General features: G+C 43.9%; 1 protein-coding gene across 2 annotated transcripts; it reads right to left on the reverse strand.

The window, feature by feature from the left end:
- Nucleotides 1–1,924: 1,924 nt before the first annotated feature.
- GAA (alpha glucosidase) lies at nt 1,925–26,584 on the reverse strand. Of its 2 annotated transcripts, none has more exons than XM_061615798.1 (20): nt 26,458–26,584; nt 24,958–25,564; nt 23,702–23,847; nt 22,634–22,799; nt 21,299–21,395; nt 20,383–20,502; nt 18,730–18,848; nt 18,412–18,543; nt 16,393–16,503; nt 15,775–15,888; nt 15,575–15,659; nt 13,420–13,537; nt 12,992–13,125; nt 12,309–12,460; nt 10,396–10,544; nt 8,704–8,845; nt 7,632–7,730; nt 7,056–7,220; nt 4,258–4,410; nt 1,925–3,043 (listed from the first exon to the last, which is right to left on the reverse strand). In XM_061615798.1, the coding sequence occupies exons 2-20, from the start codon at nt 25,495–25,497 to the stop codon at nt 2,984–2,986; spliced, it is 2,802 nt and encodes a 933-aa protein (XP_061471782.1). In that variant the 5' UTR covers nt 25,498–25,564; nt 26,458–26,584; the 3' UTR covers nt 1,925–2,983. The 2 variants fall into 2 exon arrangements, with proteins under 2 accessions (XP_061471782.1, XP_061471783.1); XM_061615799.1 differs by lacking the exon at nt 26,458–26,584 and adding an exon at nt 26,016–26,035.
- Between the last annotated feature and the right edge of the window lie 665 nt (nt 26,585–27,249).

The raw sequence follows: 27,249 nt of genomic DNA on the forward strand, positions 1-27,249 counted from the left end.
AAGGTTCTTAAAGATGCCTTTCATGCATCTGGTAAAGTGGAGCCACAAAAACTTATGCTATAATAAATTTGTTAGTTATTAAGACACCAGAAAACTCTGAGCCTGTGTTGCAGCAAAATTGGCAAGCTAGAAAAGGTTAGGAAAGGCCTGAGACCTTGGAGAGCTGCTCCCAGTCAGTACTGGACTTAACAGAACAAACAGCCTTCTGGTTCAGTATAAGGCTGCTCCATTTTGTCCATGAGTCTTTGCTCTGAACAGGCAAGACATTTCACCTGTGTTTTATTATAGCCCTCTGTGACTGCAACAGATGCAAATCTTCTGTGGGGAAATTGTCTTGTTTGGTGGCAATTGCCCCAGACACTGGAGAGGGAAGTGCCTGTCAAGTACCTACAAACCCAGTTAGTCAGAAGGCTCCATGTAGCTTGGAGTGGAAGGGTGGGTTAAGTCACTGAAAATCCGTGATTGCGTAAGGGGAGGGAAAGTATGTTGTTTTTTAAAGTGGGCAACTCCAAAGTCAGCATGAAGCTAGAGACAGCAGCTGACAAACAGAAGATCTACCTTTTCATTTCTCAAAATTCCAGCCTTGAAGGTGGTCCAGGGCAGAAGTACCATTACAGTAATGGTTTATTTCCAAAGAGAGAGGGTATCTGGTACATCAGGGGGTGAGCAACCTGTGTCCCTTGGCCTAATTTCAGGAGGGAAAAAGTGGGGGAGGGTAGCAAAAACTCATTTTTTGCTCTGCCCCTACTAATAACCCCTAGGAGAATGTGGTGCTCAACAGAAAAAGGTTATCCACTCCCACAGTGTATCTGTCCAGGAAATCGTAGCTTCAATTCCAGTTGTGTGGTGATTAGGAACAGGAATCTCTGCCATTGTTTATGTTCTGGGGTTGAATTCTGGTTTTAAAGCAGATTTGGCTTCAGTTATAGGGCAGTGTTTAGAATACTGTATTTTAGAATCACAGGTCTTGGTCCTAAAAGCCCATAGTAAAAGGTTTACCTAAGTAATTTAAGGAATGTTCAAGTAGGTCACCTCTCTGTTTGCTCACACTACCCCTAAGCTCTCATTTAGTTTTCAGCCTTGCAAGAATATGACCATAAGTATCAGAGACCCACGAGTATCTAGCACTCTAGGCTAACATTTTTGTAGTATAAAACAGGGCCTGCAACAAAATGTTGCAATGCATCCTCCCCTTCTGTGCAGGATTCTAAAATCCTTCCAAGCAGGACATTCCACTCCTTCCCCTTTGCCAGGTGCCACTTTGTATTTACTGACTACTGAACATGCTCAGTCTTAATTGGGCTGGTTTTAGGGTTTTTGATCCTTTAGGATTTTTTAAGAAAACATTTTTGTAGTTCTGCAAATCTTGGCATGGTGATATCTCCTCTTTTTTTCAGTAGCCCTTTCAAGTGGTAATCCTGACAGCACTTGGCAGTGGAGTTTGCTAGCTCTCTTCCCAATGGCAAAGAATGTTTATTAGAGTTGCTGCACCTCCCAGCTTGTTATTGTTGCATCTGTCCTATATGTTAGCTTTGCCAAACTAATAGCAGCTTTTAGCAACAACCAGAACTAGGATATCATCGCTCTCAGTAACCATTTGGCTGCTGGCAATGCAAACTTGGGCAACAAGAGAACAATCTCAATGCATCCAATATAGATCCATCTTTGAAGATAAACCAGTTTTGGCCTGGCCAGGTCCTGAATAGAAGAGTATCTGAGCTCTTTGAAGGAAAGGTGGAAAGTGGAAAGAGAAAGTAAATAAGCAAATAGGGAGGAAAGATCTATGAGAATAAGCGAGTATTGCTCTTTTGTCACCCCCACTTCCATCAAAACCCAGCACCTAAAACTTCCTGCTACCAGTATTACAGCTCCAACACAAATGAAGCTAAGACACAAGATTTAAGAAAAATATTTGAGAACACAATACAGAAAACTCCTTTTAATGGGGAGCAAAAATAAATTGCTGGCTTCAAAGGCAAAGGAGCCCCGTCTTCCCTGAGTTCCCATTTCAGCCACCTCTTTCCACATCTGATTGATCCCAATTGGGAAAAGCTTTTTTTGTTCATGATAAGAATGGCTTTCAGCAAGTAACTAGACTCAGCATCTTTCCTGATCTGTGGAATGGGCCCTGATAAAAAGAAACTCCATTTTAGTGCAATAGTATTTGGTACTGACCATACAAGTCCCATCCATGCAGAAACGCTAGCTCTGCCATCTGTAGCAGAATCACGCCTTTGGCTGGGCCCCAGGAGACTGCACTGATTATTTTAAAAGAAAAAAACCCCATGGTTTGGGATGCCTAACTCCGTCTTGCGGTTCTTCTCTGAAAGATTCTGCCCCCAGTCCAGGAACGTTTTCCTTCCACCACTCTTAGTAATTTTGTAGCGTGGTCCTGGATTATTACAGCCAACAGGAAGCAAGCAATTGACTTCAAGGGGAGTCAATCTTGGCAGCTAACAAGGCAGATGTCAACATAGCTCCAGCCTGCTTCGGCACCTGCTTGAGCAGGCTTATACCTCCATCTGGTAGTACCATTAAGAGAACATCACAACAGAGCAGCAGCCATCTTTTTCGTGATCATTATTTTGAAAACTGCAATAATGCTATAGCCATTAGAGAATTGTGTGAAGAAATCTTGCAGCATCCAAAAGCAAAACCAAAGCTGTCAAATATCTGGCTTAAACTAAGAATAGAGAAAGTCCCTGAAGCCTCTGGCTATTCCGTGGGCTGAGGAACCTGTGGACCTCCAGACCTTGGTTGGACTATGGCTTCCGTCATTCTTGACATCAGAAGGGCCGCAGGTTCCCCAACCCTTCCTACTATGTCGGAGGAAAACAGGAAATGGTTCTGCCCCCGAAAGGACATTTTCCGATGAATCACCAAAACATTCCAATGTTGTGCACAGACAACATAATGTGCATTTTACATAGTTTTTCATTCTTTGGTTGCAGTGGAGTGAAGCTGGCCAGCTTTCCTTCTTTGCTCAGGACCAGGTGATGACAAATGGCTCCCCCATCAGCAGAGAGAGTGGGATGTTAAGGATCTGAGGAAGTGACAAGGAGGAAGTTAGTGACAGTTGCTGAACAACATCATCTTGGAATCACAGGAAGGGACAAAATGGTCCATGTTCAGATGCTGGGCCATAGGTGATTTTACAGAGGGGCGAACTGTTGCCTCTTTGTGGGGCCTATGTGCTTGGGCTGCTGTAGTACGCATGGCTAAATGTGGCTGTTTCAAGCCACACCCTAGGCCCCATGCAGGCACACCTGTTCATACAAATTGGCACCTCCATCTGAGCTCTGCTGGGTTGAGGGCCTGCTGGCAATTCCACACGCTCCCACAGGAATTGCGCAGAGACCACAGTGCTTTTGAATCCAGTAAACAATTGGTTTGTGAGTTATAAAGTCAGGTATATTCTACACAGGAACAGTCTTATTTCAAGGAATAATCTGTTTTGAAGACACAGATGGATATACCAAGTTAATTAAACACAAAATAACAAGCATGTACACCCAAATGGATTAATGATTATATGCATAAATTCTCTTGATCTGCATTTTTCTAGCTTTCAAAATATTTGGAAAACTATTAGCTGAGTTTTTAGAGGTGAAAGGGGACAAGGAATTGTAAAAGTGGGGCAAGTAAGAGCCAGTGTGGTGTAGTGGTTAGGGTGTTGGCCTAGGACCTGGGAAACCAGGGTTCAAATCCCCATTCAGCCATGAAGCTCATTGGGTGACCTTGTGCCAGTCACTGCCTCTCAGCCTAACCTACTTCACGGGGTTGTTGTTAAATGAGGAGGAAGAGAACCATGTACGCCACCTTGAGCTCCTTGGAGAAAAAGGTGGGATATAAATGCAATAAACAAATAAAATATTGGGAATTATGGGAGAGCACAGGAAACTATGGGGGATGACGTTTTCTGATATCTGAGATGATGTTGTTGTTTTATGGTATTTGTTTTGATTCATTCACTTTATATTTTGTCATGGAGAGCCCTGGGAACTTCAGATTGAAGGGCAAAATATATATCTAATAAGTAATATTAATTCCCTGACCACTGAAAGCCCTACTCATATCAGTCTGTGTCTTTCAACCCTTTACTAAAATATTGAAAAAGTTTGCTACTACAATGTATTTTCTTGCTGCAATAGCTCATGCCGTCTCCCCAAACCTTCCTGCATAATTGGTCTCAAGCAGAAACATTCTGCAATGCAAGCAGGAAGAGGCCAAGACCCCCATCCCCAGATATGTCCTTACCTTGGTGTCTATGCGATAAGAGAAGTCTGAGACAGGGACACCATTTGCCAGTACACGGCGAGGAGGGCTGGGGACACCTAGAACTGTTGCCTCTTTCAACAGCAGCCCATCTATTTGGCTATTAAGTCGCACAAACTCATTGACCAGCATACCCTGTAATAGGCGGAGGGGGGAAGAATATCAGGATACCACCACAATGTAAGTGCAGCCAAATGAAATCCCCAGCACTAGAAACAAAGGGAGTTGCCTTTTCCTGAATGAGGCCATTAGTCCATCACCAACCAGCAGCAGCTTTCCAGAATTTCAGACGGGGGTCTCTCCCAGCCCTACCAGGAGATGCAGAGGATTGAACTTGGGACCTCTTGTATGCCACGTATGTGCTCTACTGCTGAGACCTGGCTCTTCCCTCAATATCACATGGGGTGGGCGGGCAGGATGGCTGAGAGTTCCTCTCTAGCTTTCCTCTTCCCATGTAATCTGGCAGTGAAAGTAAAAGTCCCAGCTGTCTGCAGCTACATCAGAACTAAGGACAATTTCCTCAAATAATTAGACAAAGGAAACCTTATGAGATAACAGGCAAGTACCAAAATTCCTGTTAGGATCAAACTATCCTGGGAAGGATAAGGTGAAATGTATCCATTTAGATTTCTGGCTGGTGCTATCCTAATAGCCTAGGCCCAGTTACAACAAGCCTTTCATCTCATTTTATCCTTGTAAAAACCGTAACTGGAGGCACAAATTGGCCACCTGAACGGTGCCTGGCAAAGAATGGTACTTTGTGGGAAAATCCATAAGACAAAGAATATCCACCTCCCCAAACAATATTTTGACCACTGTCACTGCCCTAAGAATGAAATCCCAGCGGCCAAGCTTTTGGAAGAGGCATCTAGGTAAGAGGTAACGCTTGGGAAAGACATTGTTACCAGTTGCTTGCCGAGCCCAATTCAAGGTGTTGGTTTTGACCTTTAAATCCCTATACGGTCTCAGCCCAGTCTATCTGAAGGAGCGCCTCCAGCATCATCAGCTGTGACGCCCAACAACATCAGCCTCAAAAGACCTTCTCTCTATCCCATCAATCAAAACAGCCAGACTGGTGAGGACTAGAGAGAGGGCTTTTTCAGTTGTGGCCCCCACCCTGTGGAACACCCTCCCAAATGATCTCCGCCATGCTCCCTCTATAATGAGTTTCCGCTGGGCCGTGAAGACCTGGCTCTTCAGGCAGGCTTTTGGGGTGGGCTAGATTTTATCGTCATTGTTTTCAGATGTTTAATGTCTTTTATATTTGTATGCCTATTTTGTACGTTGCCCAGAGTGGCTGGATAGCCAGCCAGATGGGTGACTAAGAAATTCAAAAAAAAAATAAATTGTCCTAAGGGCTGAATCTCCAGGAGTTTCCTGATGCTAAGGCAAGGTAGAGCCACCAATGTTCCAGCCAGTCTGCCCTTTGGAGGGATTTGGTTCTAACAACTCCCTTTCCATTCAGCCATCAGGTATTAGAGCAAGTGATGTCAGCAAAGGCTCGTGCTGACCATTCGATGCCTGCTCATACAGGGTTTAAATGGGGAGAAGCAAGTGTCTTGATATGGGACAGGCTGGAATGCCTGGTGGGGAAGATTCCACAGAGCAGTGCTTTGCAAATGCAAGACATCTTAGGGTGCCTTCAGGTCACCTCCAGCACTGGAACACAGGAAGCTGCCTTACACCAAGTCAGCACCTTGGTCCCTCTAGCTTTGTATTGTCTACACAAGGGGTGGGGAACCATTTTGGCTTCATGGGCCAGACTCTTATCAGGATCAGCTTCACTGGCTAAATCTGACAGCTGGAGGGCCACCAACCTATCAATCACATGACATCATTATGATGTCACATGACTGACAGGAGCAGGGGAGGATAAAGAATTCTTCCCTTCATCTCCCCACCCCCGCTGTATTTTGAAATGCAGGCTTTCTTCTGTCCCTTAGGGCAGTGGTGGCGGCAGGGGGGGTGGTGGAATGAAGGTTGGCAGGGGAGGAGAAGGAAAAGGAGAATTTTTTCTCCCCTTGTCACCATTGCTGGGGTAAGTGCACTGAATGGAAGCCGCTCCTTGAGGAAGACACGCTCCTTCCGTCCATTAGTTGAGTTGGGAGCGTGCCTTGCTCCAGCAAAGGAAAAATCAGGAGCCCACTTTATGTTCCTCACTGTTCCTTTGAACACATGGCCTTACGTGCCCCACGCCTGATGTCATGTATGATATCAGGTGTAGGGCAGATGGATGTAGCTTCCCCAGAATGGCCTCAGGGGCCAAATGGGGAGGCCTGGGGGGGGGAGCAGTGGGCCAGAGGTTCCCCACCCTTGTCTACACTGACTGGCAGGGACTCTCCAGGGTTTCAGACAGAAAGCATTTTGAACCTGGGAGAAGCCAGGGATTGAACCTGGGACCTTTTGCATGAAAAGCAGATCCTCTACCACTGAGCTATGTCCCTTCCCCGTGTTGTGCTTTGGTCCATCCTAGCCTCTGCTTTGTGACATGAGATGCTGGTCATTGTGGAGGGGGGATCTTGCCTTGTGGTGAGAAGAGAAAGGAAACAGGATGCCTGTTCTGCACCTACAGTTGTACAGCATTGGGCAAAACTACAATGCACAGGAGTACTTGAAAGACCCTTTGAGAACAGCCCTAACTTCCATTTAAATGGTTATATTTAACACAAGGCCCTGCCCTGTCCTAAAAGCTCAAAGGCAGATTAACAATATATCAGAAAGAAAATCTTAGCCAACACTGTTCATCTTTTGGGATCAACCTGTTTCTCCCAGAAACTCACATTTCTTGCCAGAAAGAAAATCTGTGTGTAATCGCCCTTCTCAAAGGTCAGCAGTCCTTCGCCATCATCCCAGAACAGGTCACCTCTCGCCACCCCTTCCAGGGTCAAAGCCACCACTAGGGTCACCCCTTTTTTGCGGGACTCTGTGGTTGTGAAGGCAGGTTCCTGGGGAGAGAGGCAGTGGAGGAAGAAGATACACTAGTGCATAACCTGTGAGGGTCTATGGATGGGCTTCAGGGGATCCATGAAGTGGGCGCAAAAAAATAAATTTATAATACAATAAAATTAAGTATGTGTATTTATTTATTTATGAGGGTCCATAGCTTTTATCAGATTCTCAAAGGGGTCCATGACCCAAAAACGTTTACGAACCACTACTTTAGCATGATTATAAATCTCCTCCCTGCCCACAATACACCCACCCACCCTAAACACATACAACCCCCCTGCCAAGAAAATCCTACAGCAGTACCTAGCCTACTGGTTTAGTTCTTCTAGCAATGGTACTATGTGGGTTCAAAGGCACATTATGTCCAGGGCAGGGTGGAAGGGAGGGGATTGGTGGAAATGACTCACCTGCAAGGGTAAGATGTGACCTGCTTGTACATGGACATTGATAGTGTCAAGTGGAGCCGGTAAAAGAATCCATTGTCCCTTGCTGTGTATGACAGCTCCCTGAAAAGCCATAGACACAGGAGCCATCATTAAGTTAGAGCTTGAAGTCCTGAATGTTATATGTCAAAGGAGGGACACATAAGGACACACACTAGTGTGTGAAGGCTCAGACATAGCTGGTCACAGCTGACTGGAGTTTGCCTTAATGTGGCTCTCTGCCCTTCGAATGCTCCTTCCATTTTGCAGGTGGTTGGAAAATGTTACCCACTTTCCCCTCTGAGCCGATGGGCTACCAAGCGCCTCCTTTACTGGAGCTCGACCACTGTGATGGATTAAGAATAAATATGGCAGCCCATTTCTGCACAGTCTAAAAGTCTTGTGAGTAAATCAGTGTCATCTCTTGACTACTTGCTGCCCTGGGTTCTTTTGGGAGAAAGGATGGGATAAAGATTTAACAAAATATTTAAAGATGTTATATTTCATCCATGCAGGATGATGATTCAGGATTTTTTGTTACGTGCCTCCAAGTCGACTATGACTTATGGTGACCCTATGAATCAGCGACCTCCAAGAGCATCTGTCATAATGATTCAGGATATTGCCACTTTAAAACGATTACTTACTTGCCAGTTTCAAGTCAAGTGGAATGTGAAAAGTGACATGTATTTGATCATTACAACTCTCCACCCTACCCAACAAGTGTTTCTGGAACCCAAGTGTTTATGGACTTGCCTTATGTGCAAGTCAGCTACAAAATAGTTTGCAAAGAGTATCAGAAATAACTACTTTTAGAGAGAGAGAGAAAGCACAAGAAAAGAATGAAGGGGCAACTAGGTTACCAATAGCTACCTATGTAAACTCAGTTACGTGCATGTCTAATGGAGAGATGTGCTTAATACACCAAACAGCTTTAACATCATGAGAAAGGCTCCATTCATTGGAGCGGAAAGGCTCTGGGCAGGGAACTAGCAACCATCTCTGCCCACTGTGCTCCAGTTCCAGTCATCTTTCACAGAGACACAGCAACACTCACAGCCAAAAGATTGTACCACGTGCCCGAAGGGAAGTAGCCGCTGACTTTAGTCTTCCCTGGCTCCAACACAGGAGTAATGAGGAGCCCTGCTCCCCACATGAGCTGTCGGTCAATGTTCCATGTATTAGGATCTTCTGGGAACCTGCAAGGAGGACATTCACACAATAAAACCACTCTGTATTATAAGGAATCAACAAACTAATTGTGATCAAGAAACAAATTCCCCAGTCATCACTTCATACATGCTCTTTCTCCCTCTCTTACACAGGAATTTTACTCTAGTTCTCGGCCTGAAGTTTCGAAACGAAGCATACCATTGCCTTTTAGTCACAATAAGACACCCCAGAGATTGTCATTCTTTCACATTTGTATCCCACTCTTCTTCTAAGGATCTCAAGATGTTGCACCTAGCTTTCTCCCCCAATTTTTCCTGACAGCAGTGGAATGAGGTAAGTTAGGCTATGAGATACTGATTGGACCAAGAGTCAGCCGAACAAGCTTTGCTGCAGGGGAGGGATTTGTATCCAGGTCCAACACTTCAGCATTCTGCCTGTCACCCCAACATTCTATCCATCACTCAACACTGGCTCACTTTGTCTCTCATTAAGGGCCCATTTTTCAAGAGCTAGAGGATATGCATTCAATACACATGCTCCCACCGCTTCCTCTAAAGCAGGGAAGGGGAACTTTTTTCCCCCCAACCCAAGGGTTCTGGGCAACCTTCTGGGATTGACATGCCAATGGTAGGCAGGGCTGGAGGAAAAAAGTGGGTGGAACAATGTATGTGAATGTGATCTTTGTGTAGTAGCTTAGTTTCTCACACACTCCCACACATCCTGTCTGTTCTCTATCCAGGCAAGTAAGAAGCATTAACAGAGTTCAAGAATATATTCAATAATAGACAAAAAAAACTTGCGGTTTAAGAATGTACCTATAGCCAACAGATATTTCTATCAAACTTCAAAAAACAGGGAAATTGGGCAGCTATAGTGAATGCACCAGGGGACCAGGAGACCAGACCTCCTGTCCAGCTGATTATCTTGTTTTTTTCTAATTTTTAAAAATGTTTTACTATTGTTCTTTGCTGTTGTGTTTCTATGCTAGTGTTAAATGTAGTCTTGCTTTTTATTTTGATGTAAGCTGCTTAAGTAGATCATTTGATGGAAAAGGAAACTATAAATATTTTAAATGAATAAATACATGAAATATTGCTTCAAGCGCTGTGTTAGATGGACCACCATGCCACATGGGGAGAAACATCTTCTGTCCCCCATCTAATGGTACATCACAGAAATCTTAGGATTGTATTCAATGTGGCACTAAGGTGAATGTTGGGTCAGTGCAAGGATTTCTCCTTGCACAGCAAAATGTTCCCCCCTTTCCTCCCTCCCCATGCACTCCCTAAATCTGTTCTAGGTGTTCCCCAACCCTCTGGAGCAGGTTTGGGGAGAGGGTGGGGCATGCAAGGAGAGGAGAGGAGGAAAGTTCCGTTGTGCAAGAGGAAATCCTTGCATTGATGGATGGTGGCAATTGGATATCACCCATAGATTCGACAGAAATTAGGGCTCTAAAGAAGCTCTTGCTCCCAAGTCATGAGTCAAATGGCTGGAAGGCCACAGGTTCCCGACTACACCCAACCCTCCATGAGACCCACTACACCTCCATCGCCAGCATAGCAGTTCACTGACTCACTCCAAATAAAGGGGGCGGGCAACCGTTTCCCCTTCAGAGTGGGCCTTGTGGAAGAGGGTGTAGAGGTAGGGCAGCAAAGCATAGCGGAGCAAAAGGGCTTTTCTCATGGCCCGCTGGGCCTCTTGGCTAAAGACATAAGGCTCCTGGGGCTGCAAGGCAGGAAAGAAACAAAATTAGAGACATCATGTCATAGGGCTCCTGCAACAAAAGGCATTCCCCAGATTGCCAAGGTAAGAGTTAAAAAGCATCTCTCCCCCATGCTTACCGCCTCCCAGTATCAAAACATCATTCCTATTCTGAGCAGGATGTTCCCTCCTTCTGTGGGACACATTTACACTCTAACAGGGATAGAGTTGGCAACAGCTGGTATAAAAAGAATAACTCTTAAGGAAATGGTAGCCAATGTAGTGCCCTCTAGATGTTGTTCAACTCCAGTTCCCATCAGCCCCTGCTAGCATGGCCAACATTCAGGTATGACTGGAGTTTTAGCCCAGCAACATCTGGAGGGCACCACATTAGCTGTCCCTGTCCTAAAGCTTGATCTTATATGGTCCATCGCACCAGAAAGCAAAGCATATGGGACTGGATGCTTGTGCTGACCACAATTTCTGATCCTAACCAACAACAGCAGTCAGCTCTGACTGTTGCGCTGGCACTGCTGCAAGTGGTGCCAGAGCCCCTACAGCAAGGACCCCATGAGCACATTTCGCATAGTAGTGGCACATAGAGCCAAAGCCTTGTAGCAAAGAAGGGGCAATACATAGTATGGAGTTACTTGCTACCCAGGTATGCAGTATCTTAAGGACCATTGTAAAATCTACTTTAACAGCTATAAACAAAACACAGAAAGTGAAAATAAATGGGATCCACATTACTAAGTGAAAACAAATCCATGCCATTACTGTTTGGGGTGGAGAAAACTGAAACGATACTATGTTATTAAACAGTGATTTAGGCTGCAATCTGAAACACCTACAAGGAGAAAGCAGCACTGAACATATTGGGACTTACTCCTGAGTAAGCACTGTCCTGTAAATGTACTCATTTAATAGGGTCCAGTTAACGTACAACAGGAGTGTGGATGCTCTGCAGTTATGTACCATGCAAAAACTCTGACAATATAGTAACCTATAGTTCCTTGCATACATTCACACAGCAGCACAAGGACTATCATAGTTATTGACCAACTCAGCACTATACTGCATTGCTTTTAAGTGTTAAATCGCCCTAGCCTTATTCCTGAGTTCCAACAGGGTTCTTTGCTGCATTGGTGAGATAATTGCAAGTGACGTCCTCTTTTACTTCTACCCCTACGGATACGTCCAAACAGAGCTTGGAAAAGTTACTTTTTTAAACTACAACTCCCATCAGCCCCAGCCAGCATGGCCACTGGATTGGGCTCATGGGAGTTGTAGTTCAAAAAAGTAACTTTTCCAAGCTCTGCATCCAAATCAGGGTGCACTTCTACATGAAGTTAGAACACAGTACGCTTCTAAACAAAGTGCATTTAGATCTTGACCTTTACTTCCTACTCATCTTTGAGCCTTTATCTTTTTTTGCAATGGCATGAAGCTGTAAGTTATTTTATTGTTGTTTTAGGAAAATAATCATAAAAAAAATTGGTGCAGACTTCACAGGCCGAGCTGCAGCGAGCAGAAGCCTTTCTAAAGGATCAACTAACTGAAAGTATAGGGGTGGGGGGAGTTGCTTGACAAGCTTCCTTTATACTTGATGCATGACATACTGAGATCAATCCAGATCCAATGATCCTTCACGCTCCCTTATCTTGGACCACTTAGCCAGGGTCACACACCTTCTATTTCAGTTCTCTAAACCATTGAATCACAGTCCCCCCAATTCATAATACATTACAAAGCAGCAAAAAATTGCAAGGTTGATCCACTATCACTTACCTTGTTTCCATGGTCATTGTGGTTTCGCATGAAGGGATAGAAAGCACCCAGTTGGGTCCAGCGTACACATAGCTCTTCTGACGTGTCGCCCACAAAGCCACAAACGTCAGCACCAACCAGTGGAACGCCATAGAGGTTAAAGAGTAGCACCCCTGAGGGCAAGGAAAGGAAGATACATGGAATGGACTAGGAGAAGTGTGTGTGTGTGTGTGTGTGTGTGAGTGAGAGAGAGAGAGAGAGAGAGAGAGAGAGAGAGAGAGAGTGAGAGAGAGAGAGAGAGAGAGAGTGAGAGAGAGAGAGTGAGAGAGAGAGAGTGAGAGAGAGAGAGTGAGAGAGAGAGAGTGAGAGAGAGAGAGTGAGAGAGAGAGAGTGAGAGAGAGAGAGTGAGAGAGAGAGAGTGAGAGAGAGTGAGAGAGAGTGAGAGAGAGTGAGAGAGAGTGAGAGAGAGTGAGAGAGAGTGAGAGAGAGTGAGAGAGAGTGAGAGAGAGTGAGAGAGAGTGAGAGAGAGTGAGAGAGTGAGTATGAATGCTAGGGGGAGGGTGTTATACAAAATTGTCCCTTGCTAGAGAATTCCCATCTTTGACACCATAACCTTTCCATGGAGACCTGAAAGAGCCCCAAGGCAGCACAGTTAAAAGAGGGATTTGGTGAGGTTCCCGGTCTGATTCTCCAATCATTTCTACCTGGTATGGTGTAATATAAATGCTCCCAGTTGCTCATGACATCCCCAGTCCAGTGACCGGCAAAGCGACCATGACTGGCAAAGGTGGAACGCGAGATCACAAATGGCCGCTTCCCTCGCACTTTCACTAAAGCACTGAGAACAGAAGGGAGGGAAAGTCAGTGGAGATGCAAGAAAAAGACAGAAATAAATCTGGAGTCTGAGTCTTTCCACCTCCCAAGTACACAGTGTTGGTGAAAGAACTGAATGATTACAGCCCACGATAGCATTCCCAGCCAGCAATTAACATGATACACTTGGTTGTGGCTTTTGAAGGAGCCAGATCCTTCAAAACCAAGACGAGACTCTGCATCCAAGCGGCAGTCCACTTTGGGGGCAGGGTCCCTAACGGGCAAGTACCCAGCCTGTAGTGCTGCCTATTATACTCACTCATGTGATGCGATGGCTTCAGTCAACCCATACAGATTGTGCAGGTCGTAGTGGGAGGACAGGTTTTGCCTGCTGGAGGCACAGAGTGTTCGTGTCTTCAAGGATCCACCTAATATGCCTATATATGGAAAGATTGGACATGGAGGAAAGTGTGAACCAGGAGGTCATCACACATGAGTCAAAAGGCAAGTGATGGATTGCTGAAGTAAGCATTCTAAGTCTTAGGGCTTTGGGGATCATTAGTGCCCAGTGGCAGGTGCTCTTGGGGGCAGAGGATAAAAGGCAATGCCTTGTGAACACTAATTGTGAACATTCTTGAGTTTCACAAGAAGCAGAAACTACTGCTATAGGGATGGTTTAATCACAGTGCCTCTTGCTTCAGGATATGGACTATGCCAATAACACCCAATCAGGTTGAATTGGTTGCTCTTTAATCCTCATCATCAATGCTTCAGTGCTCTTCAGTGCTCATCATCCACATTGGCTCTGTACAAACCACTCTGAATAGTCAAATGAACCAACGTACTTGTCAATGTGCAAGTTCAAAGACAACAATTGACAGGTCAAAGGACTGCTGAATGTTTCAGAATCTGTTCCAACAAATTATCAATGTCTGCTCTTTTCAGAGAAATCATTTTTATTCAGTGTGTAATTAGTTAGTTATCATGCAATAGTTTAACAAGCTTACATGCCCAAGATATATGATAGAAGATAACCCACTATATGGTTACTTATCAGGCATAAAAATAAAAACCAGCAAAGCAATGAAATAAATGACCAGTACACAACCATTAAAAAAACTCCACACGTTTCATTGTTCAGGAATTCCATGAAAAACTGGTAAGGCTTGCTCTATTTTATATCCAGCTGTAATAGCAAATTCATCAAAAATGGTAATGGCTCAAGTAATTTGCAGTTTTGTGAGAAATCCTGCTATCTTTTGTACTATTGCAAGAAAAAGAGCCTGCCCATGCAATCCTACGCATGTCTGCTTAGAAGTAAGCCCCACTGACTACAATAAGGCTAACTCTCAGGTATGTGTGCACATGATTACAGCCAAAGGCACATTCTTCATTGGAAGTAAATATTACTGAACCCAATGGAGTTTACTTCTAATTAAGTGGAGGATTGCACTGTACCTTAGCTGTGGAAGCACCCATCTAATGTTTATATTTTCACAAAGTCTGCATTCCAGCAAGTAAGTGGCAGGACCTCTATCACCATCTCAAGACACTGGAGCACAGAGCAAAATCATTGCCCTTCTTGGATCATAGAGGTCTTATACCCATTTCAGGTCTTCTTAAACCAACATAGCTAAATAAACCCAAATACCCCCCTCCATTTTTAGAGGCAACAATGATGATAGCATCTTGGATACATATGCTGCAATGATATATCCTTATTTGCTGATGTCCATCATAAACTTGGCAAGGAACATCTTTATGCATTTACTGTTTGGATGTGTAACCTATTCTTCAGTGTGTGGAATTTACATACTTGGGATTGCCATTCAAGAGAGCTTAAAGAACACACAAAGGTCTTAAACATGCATATTGGAGTTAATTTTTGTTCTGGCAGCAGTTCTGCATGCAAGGTCACTTCTACAGTTTCTCTACAAAGTGGTAGGGAGGCTCAAAGTTTAGTTATACTTATGAAATTCACCACTCCACCCTTCTTGATCTAAGGCTTGGACATTTTGTGACTTATGATTCCTTGCTTGTGGGGTGGGGAACCTTTGGCCCTCCTGATGTTGCTGGACTCCATCATCCCTGACCACTGGCCATGTTTTGGCTGGGGCTGATGGGAGCTGCAGTCCAACAACATCTGGAGGCCACATTAAAATTGCTGTAACCTGCCCTGGGACCTTTGGGTGAAGGCCAGGTATTAAATGATGTTAATTATCATCATCATTATAAATAATGATGATGAGCCCCATTCTTGATGAAAATCACGGTTTGGTTCAGAGTTGATAATTAACTAGCTACATAGCACAGTGATCAAAACAAAATTAATTGAAGGCCAAGTTTTCATGAATATTCCCAAATAAGTTGATCGTATTTACAAATTCCTCCCCCCAGAATTGCATTTGTCTTCCTGGGTTCTCTGAATCCATCCTATGCTTAACACCTCATCTTTGCCAACTGCTTTCTCTTACCTGGCACATAAGGGGGATTCTCAAGCTTGTTGTCAGGACAGTCTTCCAAGGAACCTCCCACAAAATTTGATGGCTCGTTCATGTCCTAGAATGAGGAGTGTTTCTATATCAGTGTTCCAGTAAAAATGAGTTTTACATCACTTCCTCTTGTCAAAAACAAAGAACACAACAACATCAAAGTACTAGCATAAGAAACTCACAATCCACATGCCATCAAAAGGCACTTGGGCGTGGAAATCCTTGACCATGTCATGCCACCACTGCTGAGTCTCTGGGTTGGTGAAGTCAGGGAAGGCAGTGGGGCCAGGCCAAACCTGGAAAAGAAAAGGTCACAGAGGTCAGAAGCAACCGGAGAACCCTTGTGTGTCGTAATGCTGTGATTACATGTATCCTTGGACCACCACTTCTCCTGAAATCCCTTAACCAAAGATGGAACAAGGGGGAGGCCAACAGACTAAGAAAACATGGCAAGATCTGTCTATCAGCAGAATCCTCTGTGGTTTCCAGATGCCTGATAGACATGATCAATGCAAGTGTGATGATAGTTATGGCTGCTTAGTGCATTAAGAACACATTCTTTCAAAGTCACCAAAACAGAAGCTGAAGCTACAATAAAAGGAAGTCATGGTCTGCCCTGTGTGATGTACAGGATATATGGCTCGATTATGGGCAAACAATGCCTGCCTCTCTTTTCCCATTCAGCTTAAGTACAATTAGAATATGGATCATGGGTTTTAATTCCACTCAAAAGCACCCACTGTTGAGAGCTGATCTCTTTTGTGGTCTGCCAAGGCTCATAAGTTGGGCCTAGAACTCACCTCCCCAATCAGAGGCTGTCCTGTTGCATTTAAGATGAAGACCCCTCGCTTCAGACCTTCATCATAAGGCTTGTAACTGCCAGAGGGGCTAGAACTGCTGATACCTGGATCCTAAAAAGTGAACAGAGTGGGAGACATGTGCTAGGGCAATTTTGGGTCTGACGGGGGCATAAAAATGCAAAGTGCATGCTACAGCATGTGTTCAAGTAGGAACAATGCATACATTCTTCTTACTTTGGAACAAGTTCAAGTTTACAGAAGAGATTGCCAAAATGATACACAATGCAAAAGGAGGTGGTGGTGTTTTTTTTAAAAAAAATCTGTACCACCCTTGCCCAACCAGGTACCTTCCAGATGTTACTGGACTAAAGCTCCCATTATCCCCAGCCATCATGGCCAATGTTCAGGGATGATTCAAGTTGTAGTTCTACAATATCTGTAAGGACACCAGGGTGGAGAAAGCTGGTCTATATGCAGCGAGCCCAGCATTCAGCATTCAAGCACGGGGGGGGGGGAGAGAGAGAGAAACAAAGTCTCTGATTCTTGGAGGAGAGTAACTGATGCAAGCTGGGCAACAGCTTGTTTTTCATAACGCATCCCAAATGCAAAATACAGGTGGACTATATAAGAAGCTGCCTTATGACATGGTTATTCTGTTAACTACTCTAAATATTGTTTGCTTGCTTTTAAATTTTGTTACTAAATTAATAAAAATGAATTAAAAAATAACTTGTGCTTTTAAAAAAATTCAGGGGGAAACAGGGAAAATCCTCCGTTGCTTGGGCCATGGAAGTCCACTCAGACATTTTTGGCTTCTCTGACCTTTTAAATTTATGAACATTTCAAGCTCCCTCATTCTCTCAGGCCACTAGCCCACCTAGCCCAGTATTATCTACTTCACCCTTCCCCAATGTGGTGCTTTCCAGATTTTCTTGAACTCCCATCAGCCCCAGCCAGGGAGGGCAATGGTCAGGAAAGATGGGGATGGGGAGTGCGGTTCGAAACCAGGCAGGAAGGCACCACGTTGGAGAAGGCTGGTCTCCTTTGACAGGCAGCGGCTCTCCAATGTCCAAGGCAGAGCCTTTTTCCAGTCTTGCTCTCCATGATTATTTTCAAACAGAATAATAAAAAAAGCTGGTATGCCAAGGATTGAACCTGGGAATGTCTGCATGCATACATGATTTTCCAAAAGATGGGTCATCCTCATTCTGCCCCTCAGATTTCCAAATTTTCATCCCACATACTTGAGGACTAGGAGTGAAAATGGCAGTTCTCAGGAATTCACCATTATGTGCTTGTTAGTGAGCTTCTGTGGGGTAAGATGCAGCCTTGCAGATTTCAAAATCCCCTTAAAAAGTTGCATGAACTTTGAAAGACTACAGGTAAATGCACAACATTTCTTGAAAGGAAGAACATCATTTCATAATTACTTTCATTTTCTAGGTCAGAGCAGCAGTGCTGGAATCTCACACCTCGTGTCTCAAGAGCTAGGTCACATGCATTAGAGGGATTTTTCAACATAAAATCTGCAGACCTAAGAAAGAGAGGTCCTTGCCCCTTGCCATTCCTTGTCACATCTTAAAAAGCAGCCCAGACCAACAGCAAAAGCCTTATACCAGGGGTAGATAACCTGTGGCCCTCCATCATCCCTGATGCAAATTTGGAAATCTGAGGGGCAGAATGATGATGACCCATACTGGCTGGGGTTGATGGGAGTTGAAGCCCAATAATAGAGAAATACAGGTTTCCTGACTTAAAACACTGCACCCAGGCTTGGAATCACTCAAGTTGTCTCTTACTGCAGGACCAGGAGTAGCCAACATGGGGTTCTCCAGATGTTGCAGGACTCCAACTCACATCAGTCCCAGCCACCACTGTCAATGGACAGGGATGGTGGGAATTGGAATCCCACATCATTCGGATGACAACAGGTTAGCTATCCCTGCTGTAGAGGGCCGGCAAGGATTTCACCATTGTGAGGTTACCCATCGCTACAGAGTTCAAGCTGCATTAACTTACCACAATCATGACATACCTCCGGCCATCACGATGGAAGTCGTTCACCATATCTGGCATGTCCCTGAAACCATCCTTGTTGAAAGTAAAGTCTCTCCTAGCATTCATATAATCCAGATCATTCCACTGCACATCCTGTGAAGCCCAGGAATGCGGCATAAGTGAGTGTAGAGGCTACTCTCCAACGCCCTGAACCTGTTATTCCCTGTGGGCTGCTGGCTTCCATTTTTCTCAGCTGCCGCCAAGGCACAGCAACTGTGAAAGCTCACAGAGTGGGAGGGAGAAGCTCTGTCCTGGATAAGGCTCAGGAAAGCCACCTACCAGGGGGAATTGCGCTGCTGTCATGTTCTTCACCACTTCCCGAGTGAGAGCCGTGGATGTGTATCCCCAGCGACAGAGGTGGAATCCTAGGGCCCAATATGGGGGCATGAATGGATACCCTGAGGAGAGGGAGAGAGACACTCAAAGCCCCCCAAACCACCAAGTGTATCTCACAAATCTTTCATGCAACTCAACTTTCAACAAAACAGTCCCAACATGCTGCCTCTGAAGAGCTTTGAACTTCCTCATTCAAATTTCCTTCAACAAATTAGTAAAAACCTAGCCTAAATAAGTCTCCTATAAAATCTATCAGACCACCTATTATTTTAAAAAATCAACCCAACACTCTACATCCAGCTGGCATTTTAATTTCCCACAATGCCGAGTGACTATGTTGGAGGCAGGCAGTGTGGGAAATGTAAATGGCAGCTATATGCAACCACCCAACAGTGCTCAGAGCTCTGTGGCTCAAGGATGGAGGGGGCCCCACTAGGAACCACTGTGTCGTCAAACCCAAGCAAGAGATGGGGAAGAATTGAGGGTTTGGGAGGCCTTTTTGCTGGTAGTGGATTGTTTTATTAGTAGACTTATTTTTCTGTACATGATTAGTTGAATGAGTGCTTTATTGAAGGGAGAATTTAAGAGGATGGAGTGATATGGTGGGTGTAAGGAGTTTGTTGAACGATTGTGTATGTGGGGGTTGTGTGTTTAGTTTTGTGTAGTGTGAATGTATAGCTGAATGGTTTTGTGATTGTACAGTGTGTTTTCATAATATGATATGTAAATTATGTTGAACTCTGATGTATTTTGATGTTTTGCGTATGATTTGCTTTTTAATTCTTAGTTTTATTTGTGTACATTATTCAGATATATTTATTTATGTTATTTAAAATATGGAATTATGATGGTGATGATTAATTGTAGTAGTATTGTTTGGTTGTGTAGAATTTGTATTGTGTCCCTTATATCGATTCCTTTTTGTTGGAATGTGTAAACTGCTTAGAGATTTGTTAAAATATGAAGTGGTATATGCATAATATGAATAAATACATTAGACCTTCGGCTGGTAATGAACAAGTTTCTTACACTGAAGCACTTCTGTAAAGAAAACTTCATGGAATGGCCCTCATCCAACATGAAAACAAACATTATTCACATATGTTAAACACTTGAAAAATGCAGACTTATCAAGATACTTGGAAGTCTTTCAGGCAACCACAGAAGTTAAAACTGAGTGATGAAAAAGACTTTTTGATTCATCCCTTGCCACAGTGATGAAGCAGCATCCAATGAAGGACAATTAGACAGCCTTAAGAATTGCAGGGTGTTCGCGGGGAGGCCCCTTGCCACTCCTATCACTTGGGGTTTGCCCCTTTTAACAATTTTCTCGCATCAACAGTGCACTAATTGAAATACGAAATAAAGAAGAACCAAAATGCCTATTCCAGAGAAAGGGCAGGCGTGGACACCAGGACTTCTTGCAACCACAGCCCTGGATGCTGCTGGTGGGCTGCATTAAGGACAAAGTTGGCAGTTCTTTACAGTGCTTCACAGCCCCCCCAACAGACTAGAGAGGTCTTTTTGATGGGAGTTGACTTGGGGGGGGAAGGCACTTTGTCAAGTTATTAGCTAAGGAAGAATGCAAGTGCCTACCAATTACATCCATGTACTGCCGCACCACACTCTTTGGGTCTGGGCCCAGGAAAACATAGAAATCCAGGATACCTCCAGTTGTTCTCCAGGTTAGGGCTGGAGTGGGCTGCAGTATCACATCTGCAAGGCAAAGAGTGGAATGGAAGACTAAGTGCACAGCCTGAAAATAGGTTCCAAAGTTCCAATCCAGTGAGTTAGTGATGGTAAGTAGAGAGAGACCCAAGTCAGCCCAAGAACAAAATGAACTGAAAAGATTTATTTCAGTCAAGGGCACTCCAGACACAAAATTATTTCTGCCCTCAACCCAAATTCAGGCCTATTTCAGTCAAGGGCCAGAGTTTCTTGACCAAAGCTTTTCTTCCATTCCACCCCACAGCTTCTGAGGCAATAAACTTCACTATGCATGCAGATTTGCCCCCCAAATTGAGTTCAGTAACACATCCCAATTTGGAGCCCAGACACAATGTCAGGATTTACCTTCACAGCCCACCTGCAACTATCATTTTTCATCATTTTCATCATTTTTCATCATTAATCCCCGCTATAATTATATTGACAATATCAGCTACCTGCTACCCACTCACTACAGAATGTTATTTGATAGGAAGAGATGCACAAAATGGCTTAAGCTATAACACACTTTCCTAGGAGTAAGTCCAACTGAATACAATGGAACTTACTTCTGAATGCACATGCATAGGATTGCACTGATGGATAAGAAACTAAACTACCACAGTTGCAAAAAAATCCCAAAGTATATTTTGTCCCTATTACAGAAAACATGAAAAATGCATATCAGATATATGTTACTATGCATTTTGAAGCTTTTCAGGGACAATAATCATTTTAAATAAACAAGATGAAGGAACCTATGTAGAGAAAGGAACAGAGAACACACTCTGAAGAGATACTCTACCCATGGCATTGCTGTTCAGCAGAAAGACTCCATGGGCCAAACCTCCCTCCTCCATTGCCAGGTAGAAGGGGTGTGAGCCATACAGATTGGCAGAGGGCTGAAAACACAGAAACAGTGCATAAGAGTCAAGATCACACTACATAACTAAGCTGTTCATGAGAATAGCACAATGGTGGATCTATGCTACAGACGTTAGTGGAACACTTCGGGATCTCATTGCCAGACTAGGTTAAACAAGTGATCCTTCCTCCACACTGTGCCATGTTCAGTAATTGCTTGAAAAACACAACGTGTCATCAAAAATCAATGAGAGGCTAAAACATTCATCAGGTAAATGAATCCAGCAACGTATTTGACTGTGGACATGCCCACACCTCCATATACAGAACCCCCCCCCATACTACAAACTTTTAAATGTCATGGTTTTGCCAAAGAACTCTGGGTATTATAGTTACGTGAAGTGTTTATAATTTTCTGCAGGAGATCCCAAGCCCCTTTCAGAGAGCTACAATTCCCAGAATTCTCTGAGAAGAGGGAAAGAATAGAACTTAAACTAGTTAATAGTTCAGTGGACAAGGGTGATCTGTAACAAAATGTTCTAGTATAGAGTGCTCCTATTCAAGGTTTTAGCCAAGCCATTTTCCATGTTATTCCCCTCCATCCCCCAATACACAATATTGTGTGACCACTGAGCGTGCTCATTCCTTAGTGGAGAATGTGTGTCTGGAGAGGTTTCAACTTTTTGTGTTTTTTTTTTTGACTTTGCAAACATTGGGGCTGCTACAAAACTGATACCTCTCCTTTTGTCTCTGGATGCTATCATTTTCGCTACATAGGGATCGGCACTTGAGAATGTTTGCCAGTAGATCTTCTGACTCACTGGGAGAGATGCACACTATAAAGAAAACCCCAACAGTTTCTGTATCACACCATGAAACTCATCAGAAAACTGCAGGTCATGTTTGTACACCTGGCAGATATTTAGGCTGTGAGGCATAAAGTATTCTTTAGAGATGTAGAATGCAATCCTATACACAGTGAACTAGGAGTATGTCCCACTGAACTCAATGGATCTCACTTATGAGCAGAGATGGAGAGGACTGTGATGTGATGCACCCAGATTAGGGATTTTACAGCAGAGCAGCCACATGGCACACAATAGTGGGAATCATTCCTTTGAAATCTGGCAATAATGCTGCGCTCTATTGATTTAACAATAGTTTGGTCTTTAGCAGCTGAAAAAGTGAATTTAGCATCTGATGAATGCACAACATCTTGATTAAAGAGATCCAGCCCTTCCAGAAGAACAATATCCTGCCACTCTCCATGACTTACCACAGGTGATATGTCCCGATTCCATAGAGTAACCCTGGTCCAATTGACATTAAGGATGAGCGAGGTCAAGTGCTCACCCAGTCCAGAGATGAAACGTGATGGCAGAGAGGTGGAGATCTGCAGGAACTGGTCTGCGTAGAATAGGGGAGCCACTGTGGTATTGATCCTATTGGGGAGAAAGTGGACAATCCCAGCAAGCAGGCTTCAGTTAATGCTCCTTTTCTGTATTCCTGTTCCACTGAGCACTCCCAAAGCCTAGACATACAGTACTTCAATAGATTTGTTGACTACATGAGCATTGTGCGGGTCAGCTGCCCACAAGAGGCTTTTGGTTGTCTGAACTCATCTTAAGACTAAAAAACAGAAAGAAGTCTCTGAATCAGACATTAGGATCCCAGAAAGCTGCCTTATACTGAGTCAAACCACTGGTCCATCTAGCTCAGTATTGTCTGATTATCTGGAAGCAGTGGTGTCATCCAGCCCTAACTAGAGATGCTGGGGATTGAACCTGGGACCTTCTACGTGCAGCACAGATTCTTTACCACTGAGCCCAGCCAGAAAAGTCTATTTCAATTTAGGCATGTCTCTGGCTCCTATTACTCTACCACATCTGTGAACTATGGGAAAGCACCAGCAAGGAGAAAAGGAATAATTGCTTCAGCCCAGAGCTATAAATACCACAAATAGCAAAGAGTCCTAACCACTGGAAGCTCTTTCTTATATATTATATGTTTAAGCTGCACACATAAGATTTAGCTTTATATCCTAAACATGTAATGTGTGAATGACTCAAATGTATTTTTGGAAACACATGTATCATGTAGGTACACACGTCAGAGAGCCAATTGTTTGCAGTTCCATGCTAAGTATATTCATATGTAAGATGTAAAATGGCCCTTAGATATCCAGAATATATTAGCTGCAATGCAGGTCTCAGATGGGGCAGTTTGTTTCATCTTCACATGCACTCATTCCTCTATTATCTTCACACAGCTTTTCAGCCTTGGTTAGTTTGATGCTCTACAAGACAGAAGAACATTTGGGTAAAGAAAGTCAGGAGCAACTTACAGAACCCGCCCACTGGATTTCCGAAGAATAACAAGGCCAAAGGGATCAGCAGAGAATTGTACAGAGTAGAGTGTTGAAGATGCCTGGTTGCTTGTTTTGGGCGTTTCTAAAGGGACCTCATAGCGCTTGTTAGCTGGATCCTTAACCTGCATTGAAAAAGACATAGAAACAGCATTGCAAGGTTAACTTTAGCCATATGGAGTCTGAAGAGTTTCCTGTATCACATATAGAGATGCTTCAGATCAGAGCCAGGCTGTCAGGAACTTGGCATTTTTAGTTAAATTATATCCTGGTTGTTGTTACATCCCAGTTACTCTTTGAAGGGCAGCAACCTCTGAGTGGGGTTGTATATAACTAATGCAAAAAAGGTTAAGGCTGCAGTCCTATACATAGTTACCAGGGAGTAAGCTCCATTGAACTCTATGGCAATTATTTCCAAGCACACATGCACAGGATTATATTCTTAATTTCTGTGCCCAGAAAAAGCTAAATTCTCCAAACAGTGTACATTTTCAACATTTTCATAATTTATTCTGCAAAGATTACAATTTCCACAATGTACTTTGGTTTTGCTAGTCATGGGGAGTGGCAAGAAGTCATACAGATCACTGCAGTTCTGCTTCAACCCCCCAAAATTATAGCAATTGCTACCCACAGGATTCCAAACAGATCTTGGAACAGACCTGGAAACTCACTTTTAAAAAACTGAGATTCTAAGGAAGATGAATCCCGAAATCACATTATACACCTTTTCTGGGCTCTCACAAAATTGTAGAATATATACAGTTCACCCTGGGAACAATATTCAGTGTGAAAGTGATTTAAGCTATATTTTCTATATGGAACCTATTATGTAGTGATAATGGCAAATTATCTCAGACTCATTTGCTTTGTAAACAATGAGATCCCATGGGGCACCAGCCCAGCCCATAACTTGTGGGTTTTAAAGAGGCCTTAAATATCTACTTAAAATACCCTTTTAGCAACCGGTTTCACCTAAGTGGCAGAACCCCAATTTTCACCCAATATTGATAATATTATATTTTGCTGGACTAATAGTGGTCATCTTGTTTTTTGATAATGTTTTGAAATATTACCTTTGAGAATTTTGTGCTGTTTTACAGTTTTAAGTCATATCTTATTGTATTTGATATGCAGCTTGTAAACCGCTTTCTGATTATTATTTTTCCTTGAAGAGTGAGCATACAAATAAATGAAAAAAGGAGAGAAATAAAACAGGCACAGTGGCTACTCACCGTGAAGTGAAGCCTACTCTCCGTCTCAAACATCATGTCCAGCTGCAAATTCATTATGTCATCTGGGATGAAAGTGGGTGTATCACGGGTCAAGCGGGCAGCATAGCCACTTTCAGTGGTAGTCAGGTTTGCCATCTTGTAACTAGGGTAGCTGGGTGGGAAGAAGCACCATGGCTGCCAAATGGCAGGGCCCTTGGGCAAAACAGGGACATAACAGCAGCCCCGAGCCTGACATTCTTCTTGAGAGAGCAGCTTTTCTGGAGCACAGTCAAAGCGGCTGTCCAGAGGGATATCACACTGTGGCTGCAAGATAACCCCTTTGGAGAATTCTGGCTGCTCTACAGGTTTCTGTTGTGCTCCCCTGCATTTGTTCTTATCCCTGCAGGTGCTCACTCCTTCTGAAGCAGTTCCAGGACTCAAGGCAGCAGTAGCTGCTTCACGGATCCCAGAAGCACCAAGTGCAGTAGTCACAACTGAGAGGACAGAAACCCACAGAATCATCCAGAGACCCTTCTGCTGAGGCTTCTCAGGCAAGGACATTGTAGCCTTCAAGGAAAAGGGCAGGTGTGCACTCCTCAGCTGGCATACAATTGGTCAAGGCATCCAGCTGCAGGGAAAAGGCATAGGTGGAGAAATGCTTGAAAGGCAAGGAAGTCAGGACTTCCCTTAGGGAGCATTGCCCAAGGGCCCTATCGCTAAGACAAAACTTTCATTCATCACGTGTCAAAGTTCTCAGGCTGTTTCTCAGCAATCATTATTTTTGTCTGGATTAAGGACACATGAAGTCAGATGTCCATAATACCCAGAATCCAAAGACACACACCCCAGGCTTGTGCCTGATACTGCATCCCAACAGCTTAATGAAACCCACTAAGGCCCCTCAGGAGCCACTGCAGGCACCCAGACACACCACCTAGGATTCACTAGACTACTCTCAATGACAAAGTAGTGTTAAAATGGTGCATTCACCCAACTTTGCTTGGTAGACTTCATCCTACCCCTAAGCACATGTCCTATGTTCCCTTTCCCTCCCCCCTAGAAAAAACGAGGGGATGCACCTCTACATGTGGCCCATCACACCTCCAAACGTTAGGGCTGCCTACACGTTTTCTGGCAAGAGACTATGCATTCAAGAGCTCCGTGGCAGGCAGTAAATCAGGAGGTGTAATTTTCCATAGCACTGTGCTGCTATTATGCAGTGAAAAGGAGTAGGATTTCTTTGTTATGGAGCCGTTAAAGGCACAGAAGCCCTGCAAAATCATAACCATAGAAGTTATTGTGATAATGATTAATAGAAATATTGCCTTCATTAGGGACTTTGGGATTCTTCTCATGGGTCAACACAACTGTCTTTGCTCTTTGTGTAATATAAGTTATAGGAACCCTAGACGATCCCACAGCGCCTGACCCCTAAGTAAAACTCTTCAGCCCACCCTTTGTGGAGCAGAAAAAGCTACCCGATGTTTTGTGACCTTTGCAAAACTTCAGTCACTCACTCACCCTTGCTTCAGAAACTCCCGCGGTCTGTCAAGCGCTCGAGCCGAACAATCATGTTCTGGAATTCCTCAACAATCACGTGAACAGCTGGTCACATGACTTCCTTCCAGCTTCTCTCTAGCTCGGGTTTCCACCCTTCAAACAGGAATCATGGACGGCATGAATGTGGGTTGGGCTAAACAGAAAGGGTCTGTTGGATGACTCCTAGCATGTTTTTTTTTTAATTCATGTTATCCATTCAATATTCACCCGATGGAATCCTCCTCTGTGTTTAGGCGAAAGTCTTATTTTCGACTTTAAAGCACCGACTTTTAAGGCACCATAGAGTGTCGTGGAAAAGACTGCTCCGTACTCAAACTATGTAGTGTTGATTTCTCAGAGAAAATATGAGGTGCATGGTATCGGAATTCATTGAAACGTGTCAAACTCCACTACCCCAGCAACAAAACTGGGTAGAAAACAATCGAGGTCACTGCTGAATTTTGGGGTCTTTCAGAGATTTATTTAACCGGATTGTGCGTGTCCAGAACTAGGAGCACCTGTTACAGTCTTTTGGAGCCATCATAATGAGGACAGTTGGATATCTGCTTCCTTCGTGTTAGCAAACAAAGTACATGATTGCTGTCCGAGCTTCTTCCTTACTGAAGAGCTGTATCAGATTGTTCCTCTTTGTGGGTGGGTGGAGCAATCCTGTGATTAAACTCTGCAAAAGCATAATAATAATATTAGGTAATCCTGCTTGTGCGTGCACTTGCTACTGGTGATTTTCGGGCATTGGAGAAGCCATATGCAAAG

The sequence above is a fragment of the Rhineura floridana genome, chromosome 3, assembly GCF_030035675.1.
Source record: "Rhineura floridana isolate rRhiFlo1 chromosome 3, rRhiFlo1.hap2, whole genome shotgun sequence".
Lineage (NCBI taxonomy): Eukaryota > Metazoa > Chordata > Lepidosauria > Squamata > Rhineuridae > Rhineura > Rhineura floridana.

What these genes read in the sequence shown, in the direction of transcription:
- GAA (XM_061615798.1), bottom strand. Translation starts at nt 25,497, where the DNA reads ATGTCCTTGCCTGAGAAGCCTCAGCAGAAGGGTCTCTGGATGATTCTG. An exon ending in GCAGTACATGGATGTAATTG is followed by an intron (nt 18,849 to 20,382) that starts GTAGGCACTTGC and finishes CCCTCTCCTCAG; the next exon opens with GGTATCCATTCATGCCCCCA. An exon ending in TTTTCTTTCTGGCAAGAAAT is followed by an intron (nt 4,411 to 7,055) that starts GTGAGTTTCTGG and finishes CGCCTATTACAG; the next exon opens with GGTATGCTGGTCAATGAGTT.